Raw genomic sequence first — 23011 nt, 5'->3', positions numbered from 1 at the left:
AGAGGACTGATGATTGATTAACGACCTGCATCAAGGGGGATCCTTGAACCTCTTCAGTGTATTGCTGCAGAGGCAGGGGTTGAGAATTTAACCTTCTCTGGGTAGCCGTTATCCAGCTCTAACTGTCCCATTGAATTCCCAAACATGCTAAGAATCCAATGTGTAATGGGCCTCACCATTATCCTGGTGGTGCATATCTCAATGGCCCACTAAGTAGGTCATTAGATTCTATGTGAGACCTATTTGGCCACACTGGATCTATATCAAGATCCAACAAGTAGGTGTTGATCTGTATAACACCTAAGCGGGCAACTCGCAACTCATCTAACATTGCGTGCTTCTTCCTTACGCACTTGCATGTTGAAGGCTTACACACATCCAACTTGTGATTGCTTCTGATTGAATTAGCTTGAAAGATTTCTAGCATGCTCGTTTGGTTGGCACATTGGGTGTATTAGCTACAAATGTATTGAAGTGCAATAACTTGGTTTACATACACTTTTGCTTTGGCTTTGTTGTATCCTTTACATTTGCACAAATTAATTATTATTTATGCACAAATAAATTCAGCCAAATAGAGAACTCATATCCTCAATAATAGTAAGGGTAGATATTAATGCAGTTCTAAACATTAATCAAAGATCCAAAAACTAAGAAAAAAATTCAAAAAAATAATCACAGTATGCAACACGTGCATCATCAAAAAAACCTTACAAAACAAATGTCTACATACGATCACCATCAATCCCCGCAAGCATACAACAATGTTCGATACACATCATATCGACAAAATTTTGATATGCTTCACCCTGAATCAATTATTTTTTAAATAAATGACAAAAAATTAATTTAGTTTATTATTTTACAAATGATCACCATCAAACCCCGCAAATTTAATTTATGATTATTATTTTAATATTATTTTAATAGCTTTAATAAGTGTCACATTATGATTGACACATAATATTTTTTAATTATTTTTTGGCTGATATAGAATGATTCATCTGAGTATTGGTATCTATCAATACAATTGAATCAGTGGCTCAATGACTCTGTGCCTGATATTGATAACATTGACTTACAGAGAACAAGGTTGAGGGAAACAAAGCAATACAATCATGGTCACCACGACCTCCAATGTAGAGAATAATTGTTCACCAAGACAAACAAATCCTGTCCCTAAGGCACAAAATTCATGATTGGGTTTAAAATAGAATTATAGAACACCCATCATTTGTATGAATGTTTATGGGACTAGTCATTCTCTTGGATCTCTTGTTTTCCCTCACATAACTTCTATTTCCATATATTGAATTAATTCAACACCATCATAATCATCAAAGCTTGAGAGTTTAGGATGTAAAATAGGCTTGAGTTTGATGTCTAAGGCAACTTCATTCTGACATCAACTCTTATTGAATTGGAGAGAGAGGAGGGTAATACATCTTTGGTAATGAGAGAGAGAGACAAAAAGGGGTGCCGAACCCTGCTCTAGTAATGGAGGAAGGAGAGAGAGAGAGGAAAAGAGGGACAAAAAAAATGGGGGTGAACCCCTCAGTAATGGAGAGAGAAGCTGCATAACCCTTCTTTGATAATGGAAGAGAGAGATATGAGGATCCAATATCCACGTATTGGATCTCATTGAACGATCTAACATGCACACACATGATAAACAAACAAGGAAGAAAAAAAACAAATTTTATGTGGTTCAGGTTCAGGTAAACTTCCCTACATCCACGATCCTCACTCTCTCTTTCTACCATTTCCAGAATGGAGGTTTCCTTCATATATAAGAGATTTACACAATGATTGGTAGATCCCATACAATTAGGCTACATTTTTAGAGATTGAAGATTACAAGAATTTTTTTTTGTTATTCTTCTCAACCACCTTATCTCCTTTGCTGTTAATTTTTTCATATATTCTTTCTTTTCTAATGCACAATCTTATCTTCTTAGCCTTTTATTTGTTTACTTGAGATTAACGATAGGCCCATTTCATATTGCTGTGGACTTGGATCTGGTATGGGATCCATATCTTCAACATGCCCTCTCAAGCTATTCTTCTTGAGATTCAACTTTCTGAATTGTGGCCTACTCAATGGCTTTGTGAGGATGTCCGCTAGCTATTCTTGAGATGAAATAAATTTAATATTGATTTCTTGTTTTGCTACCTTTTCTCTAACAAAGTGAAAATTGACCTCTATGTGTTTGGTTTTGGCATGGAATACTGAATTTGCAGATAGATAAATTGCTCCAAGATAGTCACACCATAGGACTAGAGTGATAGATTTTTGAATCCCAAGCTCATTCATTATCTGTTGTAGCTATAGAAGCTATGAAAATCCTCCAGACAACACCTTATACTCGTCTTCTGTGCTTGATTTTGCAACTCTTTGTTGCTTGAAACATTAATAGGATAATAAGTTTGAACCAAGATAAGTACCCATTCGTGGATCTTCGATCATTTGAGCACCCGACCCAATCTGCATCCGTGTATGAAGACAATTCCTAGCTATTCAATTTGGATATTTGAATGCCTAAATTGTTGGTACCTTTGAGATATCTCAAAATTTGCTTAACGAGAGACCAATGAACATTTGTTGGGTCATGCACGAATTGACGTGCCTTGTTTACTGCATATGATATATCTGGTATGGTAAAGATTGTATATTAGAGTGCTCTCACGATAGTGCGATATTGAGTTGGATCTTCAAGCTTTTTTCCTTCATATATGGATATTTGCACATTAGCTGCCATAGGAAGATACTTACAATTTTCTATTTCTGTTCTAACAAGGAGGTCATATATATATATGTATATATATATATATATATATATATATATATATATATATATATATATATATATATATTCTCTGAGAATAAAATTCTAAAAGCATATTGAACAACTTCTACACCTAAGAAGAAATGTAAAGCACCCAAATCTTTGATAAAAAAACTGTACCAAACTCTCTCATAAGCCTTTGAATCATGCCCTACGAGTTCCTTGTTATTATTATGTCATCAACATAAACTAGCACACATAGAGTTTCTTTAGGTAAAATTTTGGAAATAATGACTTGTTAGCCTTGGACCCTGTAAAACCCATTTTTTCTAAATACAGTCTGAGCCTCTCAAACCAAGCTCGTGGATCCTGTTTAAGATCGTAGAGTGCTCGGTTCAATTTTCAGATGCAATGTAGAGCTTTTCTATTTTCAAAGCCCGAAGGTTGTGGCATGTATACCTCCTCCTTTAGATATCCATGAGGAAATGCATTATTAACACTAAGTTGATGTATGAGCCGACCTCTACTTGTAGTGATTAAGAGAATTATACGAACGATGGTTGGTTTGACCACATGACTATAGGTCTCAAAGTAATCTATCTCTTCCTGTTGGCTATATTCCTTGGCCACTAATTGATCCTTGTACCTGGCTATTGTTCTATAAGCATGTTTTTTGGTTTTATATATCCGCTTACATCCAACGATATTAGATATTTTTTTCAAAGCTACCAAAGTCCAAGTATTATGCTTAATAAGGGCATCATATTATTCTGTCATGGTCTGATGCCATTTTGGATATGTTAGCTTGATTAAAATCAGTTGGTTTATCATCTTGAACAAGTTGACTAACTAATCCAAAACCAAAATGATATGGAGAAGATTATGAGTTCCTTGGTTTCAGCATTCCATCTTGAGACCGAGTCGCCATTGGGTGAGTTTGACCTTGAGGAAGTTGTTCACGAGTTTATGAGGGAAGACTATGTCCAAGAAACCCATCATCATTGACATCATGATTGTTAACAGTCCCACCGTGAAGATCATCATTGACATCATGGTCACCTGGAAGTTCCATGACCTGTTTGGTATTTAAAAAAGAAATTTCATCCTGATGAAAATTAACCGATCTTGTCTCCTCATTACGTGATGAATCTAATAATTGAGATTAAAGATCTATATTCAGAAAATCCAAGATGACTGGAAGATCACTACGACTAGTCACATTTTCATGGCTGATCGGCCCGTGAGAATGATTTGGGCTAGGATTAGATCTGAAATAAAACTTATTTTTTAACCACTTTGACACCTTCTCACTGGTAATTGGGCATCCAACATACATAAAATCATTTTCATCAAATTTTATATGCCTAGAAATATAATTTTCTTTTAAAACAAGATCTAAGCATAAAATTCCTTTATATGAGGAACCAACTCCTATAAACACACAGGCTCTTGACCTGGGGTTCATCTTTAAACTATTGTAGAGAACAAAATAGGGGTAACATGTACTCCCAATTTTTTTATGTGATTGTAACTAGAGAATCTTCCAAGAAGTGACTCATATGGTGTCTTCCCTTTCGTATTAGGGTTTGACAAGCAATTTATCAAATGTACAACATATCTAAAAGCATCCACCCAAAAAATCAAACTTTAGTGAGGCATATAAAAAAGCATGCATAAACCACTTTTCGTCACATCCCTGTGTTTTCTTTCCACCATACCGTTTTGTTGTGGTGTATGTGGACATGATGACCATCTTTAGATTCCATGATGTTTTAAGAATATATCAAATTCTTTATTGATAAACTCACCTCCACCATCACTGTGAAAAATATTAATAGAATGCCCAACTTGTTTTTCAACTATGTTTTTGAAGTTTCTAAAACAATTGAAAGCATCCAACATTTTAACCAAGGAAAATAACCAAGAAAACCTCAAAAAATCATCGACCATTAGCAAGTAATATTTGTAACCCTCTCTTGATACAAACAGAGCCAACCCCACATATCAACATGAATGATTTCCAGAGGAGCATTAGAAACATGTTTAGATCTATCAATTTTTTTTTATGCATCTTTCCAATCATGCATGTGGAACATAAACTATCATTATTATCAAAGAAATTCAAATAACGATTGTGCTTTAAAATAGATAAAGTATTATGTCTAGGATGACCAAGCCTAACATGCCAAACTTTAGAAGAATATTTTTTTTTCTGCAAACCCCATGTTAACAGGATGTGTCCTATCCATGCACATCGGCCATATGTACATTCCTCCCTTAATCGGACCGTTTTGCACTATACTACTTTTCTGACAGTACTTCACATAAAACCCATGAGAATGAAATTCAAAGAAGCAATTATGGTCCTTAGAAAACTTGAAAACTGAAAACAGATTTTTTTTTAACACTTGTCACATACAACACATTCTTTAATAATAAACTATCCTTTTTTAAAGGTAAGACAACATTATCGATTCCAATTATTGGTATGTTGTTGCCATTTGCTACCATTATTACATATGTACCATTATACTTTTCCTTGCTAGTCATGTGAAGGGATGCTCCACTGTTGGGGTACCAATTCAGATCTGACATATTGTTTGGAGCCATAACTGTAAATGCCTTAAGAATATCATAACATTGTCGAGCGATATGATTTTTTCTTTCGTAAAATGGACAAATGACTTCACTATAATTAATACCATTAGATTTATTGTGTTGACCACCCTCATTTTGATAAAATTTTTGATTTTCATAGCCAAAATTTCTATTTCGTTCATGGCCACAATAAAAATTTCCACAGCCTCTTTATCTTTGAGAGAAGAAGGTCATGTTAGAATTTTGATCATTTACGAGAGGTTTAGGGGTCAAGATTTGAAGACATTTTTCTTGGTTCAGTAACATCTCATAAATATCAATAAAACATGGGAGATGCATCATAGTGGTGACTGTAGTCACAAAACTCTCATACTTTGCAGACAAATGATTTAGAGTGTAGCTGACTAAATCATTGTTTGATACTTTTTCATCGACAACGCCTAATGAGTCTGCCAAGAACTTGATTTCATTCAAATAGTCAATCAGAGATTTTTCATTTTTATTAATATTTTGCATGTGTCTCTTGAGCTGTGGGATTCTTAGACTTGAATGTGAGACATACACACGTTCTAAGGCAATCCAAGCCTCATGTGCAGTAGGTATGCGAATGATTTAAGAAAGAACAAGTTTACATACCGTAGCTTTAATCCAACTCAGGGCATGCTAATCTGCCCTCTTTCAAATAGCATACTCAGGATTCAGGGAGTGAGAGAAGTCGATACCTTGAACAAACTAGGCAGGAGCTTGGGATGTCCCATGAAATTTGTTTTGGAAATCTGGGGCATTACAATTATCGTTTCTACCAAAGTGGAATGATAGTGGCCCTATTGTGCTTGTCTCCAAAAAGGTGAATAATAAAGAGTCTCAATTTTACCATTTCAAAATTAGTCTCATATAAGCATTTATATGGTCTTTTCCTTTCGCTCTTGCAGTATCAGGTTCATTGATAATTAACGATTCTAGTAATATCCTCATTTTAGATGAATCCAATTTTTCAGATTGGAAGAAAATAATGTTATTCACTCTGAGTTACATGGACCTAGATTTGACTCTTAGAACTGATGAACCTCCCACTCTTATAGATTAAAACACATTCGATCAGAAGGTTGCCCATGAGAAGTGAGAACACTCAGAAGGATGTCTATGAGAAGTGAGAGTGCCCAAATAGTCTTAGTCTGTTGCTTTTGCAATCATGAGTGACTAAGAATAATAGAGGCACAATCTCTCACAATAGGATAGTGAAAGAATTTCTAAAAGTCATTAAGCCAAAAATCATTGATTTAAACGAGATTTCATCTCAGGCCATATGGATAAGAAACTTCATTTTGGGTCTTAGTATTATGGACTCTATTGAGAGGCCATTGCAGATCTTTTGTGATAATGAAGTTATTCTTTACTTTGTTCTTACAAAACTGCTAATCATTTAGTGTGTATTGATATAATCGATATGAAGGAGATGATTGCAGGTTCTCTTACTAAAGGGCTAGCACGGAGATTATATTCCCAACATGTAATGATGATGGGTCTATTTGTTTCCTTTTGATGTATGACAATACATTATGGTGTTATGTGATCACATTTATAAAACTAAATTGATTCTCTATGGTTTTATGCATTGTTGATTTTGTGTAAAATATCTCTCATTTAGGAAGAGAGAACAACATAATAACAATATTAAAATGACCAATAGAATGAGTTAGAGACCACCGTATTTATAAAGGTATTCTTAACATGCTAAACACTGGAAATGAATAATACTATAATACATAAAAATATGATATGTCATATAGAGGTGTTCATCTCCATTACTTGTATTATTCATTCTAGTGATACATAATAGCATGTAAACCCACATGAAAATTAAATTGAGAGAACGATATAGAACCTCAATGAAGTGCTTTTCCATGTCAATGTCTCAAGTGAGAGAATGTTGAATTTTAGATCAAACCGAGTCCAACCTGGATGTGACCCATATTGGCATGGGCACATCAAGGGACATACATAGATGTGACTTTTGGTTTTTGGGGTTAGAGAACATTAATGCCCATTAGGGAACTCCACTAGTGCCCATTATGGACCTCTACCAAATTTCTCTATAAATAAGAGATTCGTAGTGGCGTGATGAGTGCCATAATTGTGTGTGATTCCTCTCTTTGGGTTCTAGGGTCCTGCTCATCTCTCAAGATTCTGGTCTGGGCTCATTGAGGGCATCGATTGGCTAAAGAGAACGTCATCTACCCACATCCATCAAAATGTCGTTCGAATCATCGAAGCGACATTCGGTTGGGTTGGGCTACATCAGCGCCTCATGGGAATTCCACTAAGCCCAAGTGGAGCAAGTTTGTTGGATCAAACCACTTACCATTTAGCACCATTGTAAGCATCTTGAAAAATTTGAGAATTGAACCAAGTTTCTTTGGAGAGAGTCTTTGTTAGGCTACTCGATTTTCAAGTAGAGGGCTCAACCCAAATTTGGCTAGTTGAGCTAAGTGTTAGCTCAATTAGATTAAGTTTAGCTCAATCTTGAGCTAAGCTTGACTAATTATCGTGTCCGATAAACATCAAGGCAGGTGTAGGTGCACATTCGGCGAGCTCCAACCATCTTCAACGTGCTTTGGAGGGATTTCCAGCCTTTAAAGCATTTTGTCAGGGTTGAGCAACAAATTGATCATCTGAACCAAGGAGATCGATTAAATCTCATCATTCAACCTCCTTTGGCATTTTTTGAGCAATTAGTGAGTGGTTTCCATAAAACCAAGTACTCTATACTCTTATTTGATGAATTCAACTATGGAATTCATGTAATTGATAATCTGGGAGTGATTTCGAGTTGAATTTGTTGAAATTGAGGTGTTTGAGCATTGATCTAGCCGAGTCAGAAAATTTGTGAAAGTTGGCAATAAATAAAATCTTTGAACTCAGATCTGGAATGATCCTTGGGTCAATTGTAGAAATTGAGCCTAGATCCGTGTTATATAGCTCGAGAGCTCCAAAATTGACTATTTGGATGCTCAATTTGATGGAGAATTGAGAGAGATATGGCTGTTTGAGAATCAAATCAAGAAGCGCAAGTGGAGTGAGTGACTCCCCTTGGCCCGAAGATCCTTTGAAAGTAGATCTATCCCGGGTGGCTAGTACTAGTGAGGTCCTTCTTAAGAAAGGTTGTACACTTACCATATATATACAAGAGTGTGCAATGGAGTTTGAAGGAGTAGATGCACTTGCTACGTAGCCATACATGCGTGCACACGAACCAAACATGCCATCGCATAGGCGCACACAACATGTTTGCATCCATATTTGACAGATTAGCTCGCACGAGCACTATAAGAAATTCTATAAGTGCATTTGGGCAAAAAAATTATTTACATGTGCATAGGATACTACTTAAATGTATCCATATTTGAGCCTGATCTAAGTTTTATAAGCCCAAAAAGTTTGATTCAGCCTTGTATAGCCACACCCCCTTTCTAACCTTGTATTCTTGCCTTTGGTGTGGTTTGTGAGGCTGAACACACTAGCTCATATCCCTAGAAGTCACAAGACTCAAACTGGGGTCATGGCTATACTTGCCCAATCGAACATAGCGCTTGACTACCTATCCACATTGGTGTGCTTGGACGATTGCACACACGAGCCAATGGAACTTCCTCATGCTCCTGGGCCAGTCCCATAATTTGGTATTAGGGTTGAGCATGACTCTAACATGCCCACAACCTATGAGAAGGCTATGCGAGAATTGTTTGAGGAGGCCAACTCCAAAATGCTTGAGTGTGTGGCTTCATTAGAGCAAACCATGAACCAACAATTTGCGGGATTGGAGTCTTCCATCCATGACCTCACTCGGTCTATGACTGTCATGATGGAGAGGACTCAAGAGAGAGGAACCCCACGACATATGCAAGAGCCAAGGAATAGGCCAAATCGATATGTGGATGAATTATCCGTGCATGACGAGTCTCCTTGAGAAAGGAAAGATGAGAGGGTTATAGATATCCCTATAAGTGAAAGGTGAGCATGAAACTCCCTACTTCTAATAGGGTTGAACCAAGGGATTGGCGTTATAAAGCCCAACATCAAATCCCTATACATGCCAGAATCGATGAAGTGGTGGAAAATCTCGAAGGAAGTGCGATGAAGTGGTATCATTGGCTTGAGCTCTTGAAAGGTAAGCCTACATGAGATCAATTTGAAAATGTTGCACTTAAGCAACTAAAATAAAAAGGAGGGCTTGAGGACTATCAAGCTGAATTTGAGGACTTGTGTTCTATGTTCACATGTGGACCAACAAACTTTGTTTGGGTGGTATGTTGGGGTTCTTTGTGAAGATTTGATGATAGACGTTCTTACCTCAAATGCCAATACCCTCCAAGGAGCTTATAGAGTGGCTAAACTCTATGAAGAGAAGCTTAAGCACAAGAGTACCCTAAACAAGAGTTATCGGTTCAAAGAACACTTTTCTGCCCCAAAAACTGAATTTGCTCACATATGAAACAATCATAGACTGAATCCACATTTGGGGAATGGGAAAGGACACATTAGGTTGAGGCTTGTCAACAACTGATTTCTGCAAGTAGAGGGACAGAAATAGTCTTGACGGATGGTGAATGGGAAAAGTGTATTTGGTGTGGAGGGAGCTTCAAGAACTGAAGGAGGTAGATCAAGTGAGATGACAATTGAGTATGGTTCAGTAGGGGAAATGTGAAATAGAAATCTATGGAGCCATGATAATACCAAGTGGCCGTATAGGAGATATTTTGAAAAAATTGTAAAAAAATCACAAGAAATCACCTCACCCTTTTTCCCAATAAAATACTGTCGGAAACTAATTTCTTTGGGGTTTTTTAATTTTTATTTTTAAATTCATTTTTTTTGCTAAAAACTCGAGATTTATTGAAAATTTTCAAAATCTCCCGATATTTAACTGCCGATATTTTACCCCCCAAAAACGATGTCACCACGTTCAGTGGAATTAAAAACACAATACAAAAGAGAGAGAGAGAGGTGTTTTGGACAATACAACCAAAGAATTTGACTAGTGCAGAGAGGTGTTTTGGATAATACAACCAAAGAATTTGACTAGTGCATTAAAACCATTCGTGCCGATATTATGGTGAAGAGGACAACCTAACACAGAGGATGCAACCCAACAGCTACAATACAAAGGATAGCAGCCAATTAGTAACAAGTTTGACCTTCAATACATAGTGGCAAATACCACGAACATTATTATGGCGTCATCAATGTGACATTTATATATTTTTTTATTTTAAATGTTTTTTTATATTCTTATGTATTTTCTTGCATACTTTTAAAATTATAAATATGACCATATTTTTCTCTAATTTTCTCGAGGAAAACAAATTTTTCTTACTTATCAAGAGATTTTTCTTTGCCAAGAAAACCCTGATAACGAGATTTCTGATTATGCTTCAAAATTAGGCATGCATTGCCAAGAAGGCATTCCTACCAGCAGGGGGCTCCACTTGTCTGATAGGAGCAGCTAGTGCACGTTATCTTGTGATGGGACGTTGCAGGTTCAAAACCCAATGGTATAGTTGTATAACTGATTGGGGTCTGCCTAACCCTAGCTTGCCTTTAAAAAAAAGAAAAAAGAAGAAGGCATTCCACCTTGCAATGAGGAATTGATTTTCATCTCATTTTCCGGGGCTCATGTTCTCATCCTGGGAATCGGTGGCTGACAAATAATTTCAGAAAAACAAAACAAAAAGACTAGTTTTCTAGAATGTAAATCAACAACAATTTGATAGTTCTGGTATTAGAATTTCATTAGTCGAGAACTAATCAAGATTTGCTCGATGGACAGTCAATGATGCTTGGCATAGTAGGTTGGCAGACAACCGAGGTGGTATCCCATTTGGTAATTAGGTGGTGTCCCATTTGAATCCCTCTGCCACATGGGGCGGCTGTTTTCTTGTAGGGGTCACCTAACCCCAGCTTGCCTTTAAAAAAATGTGAGAGTAGTAGGCCGGCAGGCTTTTGTGCTTTTGTTGACTGATTATGTTCCTGACTTTGACTGATCTATGGATAAGGAGGGAATCCTCAACAACTTAGCTCATTGGTTAGGTAAGGGTTTGCTTGGACTCGTTTACTATTTTGAAAATCCCATTGATGTGGACAGATTTTATTTTATTGTCCTTGATACAAACGTGCTTACAAGGTGCCTGTCAAACCAATATATGAAGAGGGCGGCCGTTGATTGCCCGCTCTCACAACACAACAAGGAATTCACATGAGATGGTTGCGTCTGGCGTAGGTTTGGTTTTGCTGGGTCCCACGCGATCAAATAAAATTTGATTTGGAGTCGTATGATTCATATGAGGTATTGTGATTATGATTCTCACATAAATGAAAAAACGACTCTCTTTTGCAAAGCTCAATTTCCGACGTTTGGTTGCTTTTGCAAATGAGATTAGCTTTTTCATTTGTATGGGAATTTGAATCTCATGAGACGTTTACCAAACATGCCCTTCATGTGATTTCAAATCACATAAGGGTATGTTTGCTGGTTGTGTTTTTAAAATATGAAAAATAAATCACATGAGATTCAAAATCACATGATTTCCAATGGCAGTCTTTCAGAGGCTCGCCAATGTGATTTCCAATCATGTGAGTCAAAATCACAGCCTCACTAGTGAGATTCAAAATCACTTCAGCCCGAACTCTCATGTTTGGTTTGGGCATGAGATTGGAGCCATATGAGAATCACTCTCTTATTTAAATGAAAAACTGAATCTCATGTGATCAAACCAAACATGCCCTAAGTTTCTTATCACTACAAGAAAATTGTTAATTAGCGACGGAAATTTGCGATGGATGTTTTCCGTCGCAAATTAGCGACATATTAGCTAGAGAAAACTTTCTTCATGAATCCGTCGCTAATTAGCGACAGATTAACGACAACAATTTTTCGTCGCTAATTCTTAATACAAGAAAACCATTTTAGCGAGGGATTTAGCGAGGAAATTTTTCTATCGCTAATCCGTCGCTAATTAGCGACAGAGAAATTCCCTCGCTAAATTTTGATTTAAACCGAGCGCGAAATTTTCCCTCTCCCCGTTCGAAATTTAAATCGACCGAGCACAATTTAAACCGCTCTCTTCCCGTCGAAGAGCGCGCTAGAGAGCATGATGGCGACAAGGCAGTTTCACGGAGGACGGCGACGAACGACGACGCCGGAGGACAGCGACGACGGAGGATGGCGACGACTTTGGAGGACACAATTTCATGGAGGACAACGACGCCGGAGGACGGCGACGATGGAGGACAACGACGACGGAGGATGGCGACGATGGAGGACGACGACGACTTCGGAGGACGCAGTTTCACGGAGGACGGCGATGACTTCGGAGGACGGCGACGCCAGAGGACGGCGACGACGACGATGCCGGAGGACGGTGACGACGACGACGATGGAGGACGGCGACGACTTCGGAGGACGCCGTTTCACAGTGGATGGCGACGAGGCTGAGCGATTGTTGGAGGACGACGACACCGGTTCACAGAGGACGGTGATGCCGGAGAGCACCAGTTCACGGAGGACAATACAAGTTCGGCGACGAGGCAGAGCGATCGTTCTGTGCAATGCCTGTCGGGTGCGGTATAAGTCCGGCTTATTGCTGCAGGAATAACGCCCGACAAGAATCAATTTTTTTTATTTTTTTTTTAAATTTAGCGATGGATAATGTCCGTCGCTAATCTGTCGCAAATTTGCGACGGAATTAACGGCAGATAAGTTTTTCGCCAATTGGCGAGCAAAAATTCGCGATGGCGTCTATCCATTGCTAAACAGTTTAGCGACGGCTTAACGATGGATTTAGGTCGTCGCTAATCCACAGGTTTCTTGTAGTGTATTTGCATGAGATTTCAAATCGCGTTTGGTTATCTGTCCAAATGAGATTCTTTCTCTTATTTGCATTAGATTTCAAATTATATGTTTGGTTAGCTATACCAAGGAGATTTATTCTCTCATTTGCATGATATTTGAAATCGCGTTCAAATGCAACCAAAACTTACCCTAAATAACAAGCTGGCTCTTATAGTCGAGAGCCGATCCTGTAAAACAATGGCCCTTTACAACCACAAAACCCACCCTACTGTAGCTCAGGTGAGATTGCGTTTTACTGCGTCGGCTCTCCTTATAGTCCCCACCTTCAAAAACAATATATGAAAAAAAAAATGTATATATATTAGATGAATCCGTACATGGGCATATAATCCTAAATACTATTTGATTACACTTTATCTTATGTTTGTTTTGTTTGTGATGGGGTGACTACTGGCCACCAGCCATCCAGATCTGTGATAATTCTTCCCATAGATTTTGACTCATTTATCTCCTTAAAACATTACAATGAATGGAAAATACATTATTGCCAACCATGTGTAGGAAAATTGAGTGTAAGGATTTGGTGTAAAAACACTGCACACCAAAAGTGTGCCGCAGACCCCATTTCACTGTTGCCCCCTACAGCTGACAGTCTCTATTCCGAGATGGAGGGCAGCCAGATGCAGCGGCACACCATGGTGTGCAATGTGATTGCACCTGATCTGCCCATGAAAGTTGAGGGTTCTATGGCTTTTGTAACCCGTCTTGACATGTTATAGGTGGTCTTTAGGGATCAACTCCAGAATCATATTCTTTTCACAAAAAATACATTCTTTATATCCTGAAATAAATTTTTTCTTGAAAGGCAAGCTGGGGTTAGGCAGACCCCCACCAGTTTCACAACATACCTTTGGTTTTGAACTTGCAACGTCCCAACACATGGTGACTTGCACTAACAGCTCCTACCAAACAAGCTGGACATATTGTTAGACTTATCTGAGCAAAGGTAAGGGAACTTGTTCGGTAATAAAGTATCTCATTGTTTATTAACATTTAACAGCGACAACAAAACCTCCATGTGATTAGTAAAATTCAGGACTTATTAGTCAATATAATAAAATATCAAAAAAAGAAGTATCCAGAAAAATAAAATATTGTCAACCATTGTGGGAAAACTGAGGGCTGCTTTCCTTTTGTGAATTCCTCCTTTCTATTCTAGTGAATAGCAGAGTTCTTTGAATGTATCAATGTCTTTCTCAAAGAGGCCTATGAAGGCATCGATATCTCCATTCCCTGTAAAAGAAGGGACCAGAAAAAGAGAACCCTCATCTGGAAAATACGTGGGAGTGAAAATGTGCGGGCACCCTCCTCCAAAGTCTAGGTCATAGAAAGGGAACCTCAACCAGCTATACACCTCCAAGTTGGTGCACAAAGCCCTGCTAGTAGTATTACCAGTGGGAACCAACCCCTCCATCTTCTCCTTTGAGCTCGAGTAGTCGATGAATGACCGGAAGTAGTCGTCATTGACGCGTGCAACTGCGTCGTGTATGAGACTAGCTGCATGACTCAATGGCTCAAGTACTAGGTCTTCCACCTTGGCTTGAGGGAGCGCCCACAACACAACGTTGCCAAAGTACTCCAAAGGCACCCGAGGGTTCATTTTTGCACGTCCATTGACAGCAATTCGGATCTCTGTTGTCTCGGACAGACCAAGCCCACGGGCTCGAGAGATCTGCCTCCAAAGATGAGCAATGAGGCTGTCAAAAGTAGTGTAAGGCTTTCTAGGGTTGTTGATAGAAGCCTTGGCCTTGAGTTTCAATAGAAAATCTGCAGAGAAATGTGCCTTGTGCACTCTTATTGTGTCTACAATGTCTGAGTTGATGTTAGAGCCGTCTAACAAGCTGAACTTGTTCTTTATATCCTTGTACTCAACGCCGCAGTGTTCAAATTGGAACTTCGGAGGGTTGCGAGGGACGAAAATGGTGTGATCACGAAAAGGAAGTGGTTGGATGTCGAGACCCCGCGTCGCACGCCCCCACGCAACGAGGAAGTTGCTTGTCGCCAATCCATCAGCGACCATGTGTTGGCTTGTGAATCCCACTACAAGCGAGCCACAAGAGAACCTGGTGAGCTGCACCTGGGCCAACTCCTCCACACCCTCAAGTGGTGGGTGCAAGTCCAGGTAGTCAGGAGAAGGCTTGTCCATGTAGCCGAGAGGATACTCCGACGATGCCTCGACGAATCGCATGCCGGCATCGTTCAAGAGAATGCACCGGTGGCCATCTTCATCTTCGATGAACCGGCCAGCCCATTCTCTGTACTCGGCTAGCACCTTGCGCAAACCTTGTTCAATGACCTTGTTTGATGGATTGGGGGATCTGTAGGCATAGATCACAGCTATGTGGCCATCGTAGGTAATGGTGTCGAAGACACTAAGAGGGAAGCAGACATCAGTAGGAGGAGGGGTAGCATCTTGGTAATCTGGTTTTAGAAGCCTAGAGCTTTCCCTCTTGATCTTCATTTGTTTTTGCGAGAGAGAGAGAAAAGTGGGAGGATGGAATTGAAGAGTATTGGGCTTGATGCGTGCAAGTTTTAGGTTGATGAGGTGAGTATGAAAAATTTTGGAGGTTTGAGGTTCTTATATAGGAGAGAGAGAGAGAGAGAGAGAGAGAGAGAGAGAGAGAGAGAGAGTAGTTAGCGCCACCAACCAAAGTGTGGAAGGGGTCTGGAAACCGCGGGGTTGGAGCCAAAAAAGACCTTCAGTCCAAAATCGCAAAAAAATTGTGGTGCTGGTGGCCGTTTTTAATTGGTCAAGATATTGTGATATCTAAAAATTTTATGATACTGCCGCTTTATATCGAAATTACCATAATTTTATTGCAATATTTGTTTATGTTGGCTTTATATTGGGAAAAATGGTTACCTTACATTTGAATTATCTTATAGAGCCGGAGCATATGGGCCGGCTGATTATCCAGTTGCTGATAAAAAAAAATGTTACAATTTTTTAATGAGAATTTGACTGCCATTTAAGATTTTGTCATAGGGTGAGGTTGGTAAAAGAGATAATCACACAAACACAAAATGATTAACGTAGTTCGGTCAGACGATCTAAGGCTCTCTCTATCTCACAGGATAGTTGAGAGCTAGTCTCTCTTCATTAATATAATGATGTTGTAAAACCTGAAAATTTCTCTCTGATATTATAAGAAATAAAGATGAATTTTGTGTGAACATATGACAAGCACAATTTTTGAAATCCTTGAAATTCTTGATTTTTTTTTTATTTTCTTGATTTTTTTGAATTAGTGTGAAATTTAGTCTCAATGTATGTATAACATTATTAGAATAATTGTAAAATTTGAATTTATAGACTAAATAAAATATTAGATGGTTTGGGTTTGCATGTCTTATTTCTTTAAGCTTACATCTCATTTAAATTAAACTGTGTATTTTAGTGTAAAAATAAATGATACATTATTTAGAAAATAATTGTTAGGTAAATGATCATTTATTTGAATAATATGCAATTAAATGAGGATTTTAGTGTGGGTCTTGGATAATTTGACAATGAACATAATATGAGATCTATTTAATGCAATTAAGGATCTAATCATGATAAATTGGATATGGATATTTTATTTGAGTCATTTGGATCATTCAACAATCATAATAGACTCATAGGGTGGGATGTCCCACACCGCTCTTCCTCTTAATTAGTTTAATTAGTAGTTAATTGGTTAGTTAATTAAAGAAAAAAAGTTAAAATTTGAGAAATTTTAAAATAACTAAGAGTTTTAAATAAATAGATGTAGTTGGAAGGAGATAAAAACTAAAGATTTTCAAACTTATTGTACTCTCTCCCAACCACACAATTTTGAGAAAGAGAGTCTAATTTTCATTAAGAAAGAGGGGTGTGAGAGCCTATAAAAGGACTCCCACACGCCCCCTCTCCTATCTCTCTCTAAACTCTCTCTTCTCTTTCTCCCTTTCGCTCTCTTTTTTAAATTTTTTTATTGGCTTTTTGGTTTTCTTCTTCCTCCTCTATTCATGCTCCCTAGAAAACTCTTGAAGGTGTGTTGCAGCAATTAAACCTGCAACTTGAAGGAGGTTAAGAAGAAGGAGGTTTTGAAGCTAACTTTTTGACATTTTTTTTTCTGAGGGTTTTTATCCTACACAATTTTCTCAAGTAAAATTTAGGTGGGTTTTTGCATTAGGCATGCACCAAGTATGCATATGCATGCTGATTTTTTTTTCAGATGTATATTCACACATGAATTAGCCTCGAATCATGTTGGGATTGATCTCATATGGTCTTGGATTTTTATAAAGCCTAAAAATGGGTTTTTACAAAAATTAGTTTTAGGAAAAACCATTAGAAAACATATTTTTATTTGGTTAGATGATTCAACATTTTTTGTTTGATGTTTTAAATAAATATGAACATGTTATGTCTTATAAGAGTGTTAAATTAGTTCCATAACTGATTGAGAAAAAAATTAAACCCTAGATAGTGAAAATTGTTTTTAGGGTTTTAAAATTCTTTTTGGGAAAAACCCAAAATTTGTATAGCTCATTGTGGAGATTTATGCATAATGATTCAAATATGTTATTTGTTGTATCATTTAAATATAATCATCATGAAAAACATGTTAAACTATTTCTTGGAGATGCATAAACATATTTATAGAAACCTAACCCTAGTTTGGGAAAAACACTTTAGGGTTTTGGGGTCTCTATTAGAAAAAACTCCATAAAACATGTTTCCCTTGGTGCATGCTGACTTATCTGTGAAACTTGATGCAGTTTCAAGCTATTTTAGTCGCATGACCCAAAAACTTAATTGTTTCTCTTAAACCATGTTTCCTAAAATTCAGAAATTTTGTGACATGATTCAAGACATATACATGTAATTGTATACAAATTTTCAAATTTGTAACTGATTTCTATGGGGCATGACTACTCCAATATTGGTTTCTAAATCCCAATTTTTTTGGATTTTGGAGAAAAAGGTTTTAGAAAACTTGCATATGTGAATGAATATGTGTGTGATAATTATGTATGCTTTAATATATTATATTCAATATGTTTTTATCTTATACTGCATGTTTAATTGATGAATAGCGTGTTTATGTTATGCATGTATTATGAGAAATGCATGTAATGCTATATGATGTAAAATATAAGTATAAAATGCATAAAGAGTAATAGATACCCATAGGGTTACGTGCACATGGGTGTTTAAATATTTATATGTTGATCTGGGATTTCAAAAGAGTGATGATCTAATTATTACAATGAGCCATTCCTATGTGGTAGCTGCATTAACCCATGACCTAATAAATATAACCCTATTGTAGGATTTGGGGTATGCCTTACCAAGTTGTGCATAACTGGAATGACCCATGTCTACCTTGAAGCGAGTAGACGGTATAAACTCTATAGACCATTAAACTATAAAAACATACTTTGAGTGACAATAGATCGGTTGGTTCAAAGGTCCAAAAGAGTTAGGGGGCTAGACTACCAACTTTAGTCCTAGAGGGTATGTTCATATCTTCTGCAGAAGTTAGGATCGATCTTATTTTGGCATGTAGCCAAGCCACCAGAAGAGATTTCTCTTGGTCTGAGACTGCTTCTGGTGGGTGCGACTTAATTAGTCTATCAAAAAATCAAATCACATAGCGTAATAAATACCTGAGTGATCAAATCTGTTTCGTAATACCCTACACATACCCAATAGGGTTTGGTAAAAAGAGAAATAATAAAATAACTATTCATTTTACTTTTATGCATTTATATATTTGTTCATACCTGTGTTTGATACATGCCTAAGATGATGTATGATTGATTGTAAAGATAACCAATTAAAATCCATTAGTCGTCCTAGGATCAAAGACTTTTATATGTGGTTTATACAATTTAGCTTCAGCTGAACATCCTATATGCGCATATATAACAAAGAAGATTTTCTACTAGTCAATAACTCATAATAAGTCTTGGACAACTTTTGTAGGAACCTTGTTTAATATGTGCATTGCAGTCCTAAGAGCTTCACCCCACAAGGTCAAGAGAAGGTTTAAGTGATTTAACATTGCTCAAACAAAATTTTTAAAAGTACGGTTTCTCCTTTCAGCTACACCATTTTGGTAGGTACTACCAAACATGATGTACTGAGGCACAATGTCTTTCTCTTTTAGAAACCACGCTAATGACCCTTTCTTTTATCTCATCCTAATGAAACAAATATAATATTTATCACCACTATCAGACTTAACCACTTTTATAACTTCACTGATCTATTTTTCTACTTTCTTGAAGTCCTTAAAAACATGAAAGACTTCAGATTTCTTAAGTAACAAGTGAAGATACATATATTGTGAATAATCGTCTATAAAAGAGGCAAAATATTTTTTACTCGTATAACACGGGAAAAATGGCTCGTAAACATGTGTATGCACAATACATAATTTTCCATTACTATATTTGGTATCTTTCTTATATGTATTGGACTCCTTAGGCTTTATGCAGTCAACATATGGTTCTGTATCCATGAAGTCAAGGGATCCAAGAATCTCTTTTTTTACAAGTCTTTGGATTCTCTTTTTCGAGATGTGTCATAATCTTCGATTTCAAAGCAAACATGATTGATCATCTTTTAAACCACATTTATTGCCAATCATCATATTATCAACAGAGCACAATTCTTGGATATGAAGTTTAGTTCTCAAATGATACAAACCATCACATATATATGCAGAACCAACATGAATAGAATTTTTAACACTAATAAGCTTGAAGTTTTTAAAATTAAATGCAAAACCAAACTTATCAAGTTTTGAAATAAAAATAAGGTTTCAACTATAAGATGAAACATAAAATGTATCAACCAAATCCAAAATGAATCTAGACTTCAACACAACTCTGCAGGTCCCAACATTCTTCACATGCGAACACATCTTATTTCTTGAGAAAATGTTTCTTTCATGCTTTGTTGATTCTCTTTTATTCAAAAATATTTGCAAAAAGTTGACAATATGCACTATGGTAACAAAATCAATTCACCAACTATGCAATGGAACGTGGATTAATTTGCACTCATGATAAAAAATAACTTCTTACCTTTTTTCTCAAGTCATTTATTATGCTTTAAGCAATCCACTTTCTTATGTTTTTTCTTCTTACAGAAGAAGCACGTATAAAAGAACCTTCAGACTAGGATTTGGCATCCGCCTAAGAGTTAATATTCGCTCAAGAAGGTTTTTTATTTAAAGAATCATTTCCCCCCTAGGCTTATACTTTTCTTAATGAGAAGCCATATGTGCATGCTGCACCTTTTCACCCTTCAATCTTTCTTCCTCTTAAATACACTTGGTTAAGAGGTCATTAAATAACTACTCATCATTATGTGTATGATCATGCATTTATTTTAGCATTTAATTCACATTAATTCATAGATGATCTAATAAGAAATCAAAAATAAAATCCTAAATTTATTGTTAGTTTTGAAAAAATGCTCAAAAAAGATAAAATTCAGAAAAAGCATAAATTGCAAGTTAATTTTGCGAATTAGGTTGTTTAGAAATTAGTATTCGTATTTTTCTTTAGAATTTAGATTTTTAATTAAATTAGATTCAAAAAAATAAATCGACGCTATAGTTTTTAAGAAGTTGAAATAGTTTAGGCAAGATGTAGGTTTTTAGAGTTTTTTAGAAAATGTTTTGTTTTTAAGCCCTTCTTGGAATTTTATAAAAGTAGTAGGAGTTAGAGCAAAAAACCCCTCTCTTTAAATACTCAACATAGAGAAGAGAGGGGTTGCCCTCCATTGCCAAGCCATTTCCCTCTTCTTCCCAACCCCTCTCTCCACCAGTTCTTCTTGCCCTTTCTATTCCTCCTCCTCTTTTTCTCAACCTCTCTTTCATCGGTGGATCTCCTCTCAACGGAAGTGAAAATGGCAAGGGAGAGGCCGGCCTTCTCTTCTCAACCCAATCTAGTTTGGTAAGTTTTCTTCCTCATCTTCTCCTTCTTCCATCTTCTCCTCTTTCATTTTGTGTTTTAGGATTAGTGTGATTTGAATTAAAAAAAGAAAAAGAAAAAGAAAAAGAAAAAGAAAAATAAAAATAAAAATAAAAATAAAAATAAATAGATTAATTATTGTTATGATTTTTACATTTCACGTTTCAGATTTTTGATTCAGCTTTAATCTGCATTTTTGCTTCTACTGCGATTCTTAGATTTTTGATTCATTCATTTTCCATTGCATTAGCTTTTGTATTGTTGCATTTTCATTTTCATTACTGTTTAAGCATCATCGATCTCCATCTGCATTCATTTCTCCTTTGTTCTGCGTGTTTTACATCATCTGCATCTCTTTTCTAATTCAGCAATTCATCATCATCAACATCTGTACATTGCATCAGCTGCATCCGTGTGTTCATCACATATGCTGCTCATCGCTTGCAATTCCTCTATTTCTTCTGCATCTGCATAGGTTGTTCTTGTGCATCATCACCTCTGCATCTCTTTCGTTTCACCTGCGTATCACATCTCACATCAGTACTATTTTTCCTACATCTCTACTTTCTGCATTTCGATTCTCATTCTTGTGCTTTCTTTCATTTTCTTATACGCAAAAGCATATGTGATTTTAGCATTTTTGGCATTTTTCTCATTTCTATATTTCTTGTGTTTTTAGTATTTACCTTTGCAATTTAGTTCCTGCATTTTGTCTATTTCTTGCAATTTTAATTCCGTAATTACTACATTTTAGATTCACATATGCATTCATTTTAGTTTTTTACATTTTTGTCCGCATTTTCATTCCTGCAACACATTTTCATTCTGTTTGCATTTCATTTTATTCATTCCACATTCTTTTTTTCATTTTTCGTTTTGCATATAATCCTGCGTTAAATTTTGTTTTGCAATGCATGTGTGTTACTTAGGTTAATTCAATTTGCAATTATTCTTTTTACTTATGCATTTGAAGCATTCTTGTAATTTGTTTTTAATGATTCGCTTTTGCATTTAGTTTCATTTGATCATTTTCACATTTCATTTTACATATTGCATAGTTTTAATTCGGCATTCACATTCTTTTCTTGTATCTTGTAATTTCACATTTTTGCATTTCGCACCTCTGTTGCTCTGTGTGTTCGTATTTTACAGGAGATCTTGAAGGCAAGCGAGCGAGAGACGTAGTAGCACGTTTCGATACGAGACACGAGGACACAAGCACAAAAGACTTCTTATTTTTCTTTTATCTTAGGAAGTTTAATTTTCATTTAATTTTTGGGTTTGTAATAAAATCAGTTTAAACCCTTCGCGTAGGTAATATTGATGTAATACTTAAGTAGTTATTTTTCTCATACTTTTCTATTTTTGGCAATAAAGCGTAGTTTAGTTGCGTGTTTGAATACAAGTATCCCCCGTTCTCTGAGATCGACCCAGACTCCACCACTCGTGCGAGCCAATTTTATTTTTAGTGTCTGGCTTTCACATTGTTTTCATATAAAAATATCTTTAAAAATCGTTACACAAAAATTGACACCAGTGTAGTTAGGAGATTTTGAAGGGTTTGTATTATATAGGCAACAAGATCAAAATATGATGAACTAAGAAGAAATTATAAATGGAGAGTTTCATGTCATTCAGTTGAGATACAACATTCTCCATTTCCAAAATGTGTTGTCGAATATTGCTATCTCTAGAACATTTCATAAATACTAATTTTAATATGAAAATATTGGTTCTAGCCTTATTAGAACTGATGAATTCA

At 36.5% G+C, this 23011-nt stretch overlaps 1 protein-coding gene across 1 annotated transcript; it reads right to left on the bottom strand.

Moving 5' to 3' along the window:
* Positions 1-14443: 14443 nt before the first annotated feature.
* LOC149830498 (agmatine hydroxycinnamoyltransferase 1-like) lies at positions 14444-15754 on the bottom strand. Its single transcript, XM_090015471.1, has one exon. It carries the CDS (start codon positions 15752-15754, stop codon positions 14444-14446), a length of 1311 nt encoding a protein of 436 aa, XP_089871597.1.
* Between the last annotated feature and the right edge of the window lie 7257 nt (positions 15755-23011).

Source organism: Nuphar pumila, chromosome 8 (genome assembly GCF_984573655.1).
Source record: "Nuphar pumila chromosome 8, dmNupPumi1.hap1.1, whole genome shotgun sequence".
In the NCBI taxonomy this organism is placed as follows: Eukaryota; Viridiplantae; Streptophyta; class Magnoliopsida; order Nymphaeales; family Nymphaeaceae; genus Nuphar; species Nuphar pumila.
This window is presented reverse-complemented; position numbering and strand designations above follow the sequence as displayed.